Below are 1981 nucleotides of genomic sequence, written 5' to 3' on the forward strand. Positions count from 1 at the left end.
AGATTCAAAGCCTTTAGAATTTAAAACTGTGTTGAACTAAAACTCTCAAAAGAAAAAAAATCCAAAACGTCCATTCTATGCAGGGAATGCAGGGCAGTACTTTCCACACAACTGGAAAACAGGGAGAAATAAGCCTCCCTCATTCTGTGAGTTTTTCTTCTGGAACTACCACCTAATGGTACCAGTATTTTCAAAATGATAATTGTGCGAAAAGCAGAGTACACAACTGCAAATATCTGAATGTGGTACAATCTTCTCCTGCCCACCCCACCCTTGGTTTTTTTGGAGGTAGATATGGAATAATATTTAATAAGTTATTTTCAGAAGTAATATAATGAACAGATACCTAGACAGGCTGAACAAAGAGGCTGTCTTTACATAAGTATAGATGCCGTAATAAAAATTTACTAGCACTTGACAAGTTCTGTGCAACTTTTTAATGCACAGTTTGTAGCATTCATCAACAAAAACAGCTCATGACAAAATCTTTCATCTCATGAATGTATAGTATAACATTGATTTAAAAGATACAAACAAGTAACAAAATGCACTATCACTAAAGTATTTCCCATACCAACAACTAGGAGGCACGCATTAACTGACTATCATCAACTTAAATCTCATTATTTTATCTTCATTTAAGAATAATTAAACTTCTAATATGGAAATTCCCCTAACATTTCATTCTTTCATCTGAGTGCAGATAAAATACTTGTAAATACAGAAGAACTGAGTTTTGTAACCAGTATTATATTGGTTATATATTTACCATATAAAAGTTGACTCTGTTACTTTAGGAACTGGATGCATGCATTTCCTGGCTTTTGCACTACGAAATATTTTTCTCCACAGATGATTGTTAATTTTTATGTTCTATAAAACAAAACCAAACCAAACTTCACTCGTTTTAAAAAAAGTTTCTTAGACATTGTAGTTACTCTTCAGTGAGAAAACATGGTCCACTCTGCTTCACGTCCTTGTCACAACACAAAAAAGTAGTATTAGCAAATACAATTAAGTGATCTCTTGATTTTAAACTTTTGAATCTGATATAATTAGAAAAAGCAATACTTGATATCAAATTTCAAGTTAAAAAGATGTCAGTATAAAAGGTCTGTGCCATCACTGAGCACTTCGAATCCTTCCCAGTTGCTTGTTATTTCAGAAGCAATAAAAAGTACTGCATTTGTGACAGAAGTATCAGATCCAAAGACTGAATTTCTATTGCTATTAAAAAAATGAAAGAAATTTGAAGTATAAAAATGCATGCATGGATAGAAATTTAGTGGTTAAGAAACAAGGAACAGAAGTCTGCCCACTTTTAATAACTTCAAATGATGAAAATTGACTTTTAGCAAGAATTTTTTACAATCCTCTTATTGGCATTTGAAATAAAGCTTTTGAAAAATATGTTGTGACATTTCTTAATTGTTTATTAATGAATATTTTGAAAAACTAGATTAGGCATTCCCAGTTTTTTAAGGTGTTGACAATCTATCTTACAGATCCGTTGAAGTTGCACAGTTTGTATGAAAAATATGTAGTCTTCAGTGTTAACAATACAGACAACTATTAAAAAGTTATAAAAAGAGTATCACACACAGTCTGCAATTTTTTTTCTTTCTTCAAATTGTTTGTCTACTGCAAGTGAAAGAGCCTGAAGAAACGTTGTCATTGTAACACTGGGAGACTGAAAATAAGAGAAGATTTTGTTAGACGCACTACAGCAATAGGCATACATAATATTTTACATAAAAATCACAGTATTTAAAAGAGAAATATTTGACTTTCATGTTACAAAATTTTCAAAATGCTACAAAACATAAAACTGCAGGTTTATTTTAAACCAGCTAGCATAGTAAAGTCAAAGTCAAGCTATGCAAAGTCTTGAGTTAATCACCATTACTGTGGATTTGCTTCAAAAAAGGTTTTTAACAAATCAATATTATTTATAAAGTGGCAGAGGGTTTTCTTTCAGCAG

The 1981-nt window shown here is 31.3% G+C and overlaps 1 protein-coding gene across 1 annotated transcript in view; it reads right to left on the bottom strand.

Moving 5' to 3' along the window:
* Positions 1-1426: 1426 nt before the first annotated feature.
* TRIP13 (thyroid hormone receptor interactor 13) overlaps positions 1427-1981 on the bottom strand; it is a 12053-nt gene continuing 11498 nt past the window's right edge. The window contains exon 13 of the mRNA XM_010285336.1: positions 1427-1690. Coding sequence (XP_010283638.1) covers positions 1595-1690 — 96 coding nt within the window. The 3' untranslated portion in view covers positions 1427-1594. The remainder of the gene's footprint in view (positions 1691-1981) is intronic.

The sequence above is a fragment of the Phaethon lepturus genome, unplaced genomic scaffold (genome assembly GCF_000687285.1).
Source record: "Phaethon lepturus isolate BGI_N335 unplaced genomic scaffold, ASM68728v1 scaffold6354, whole genome shotgun sequence".
Lineage (NCBI taxonomy): Eukaryota > Metazoa > Chordata > Aves > Phaethontiformes > Phaethontidae > Phaethon > Phaethon lepturus.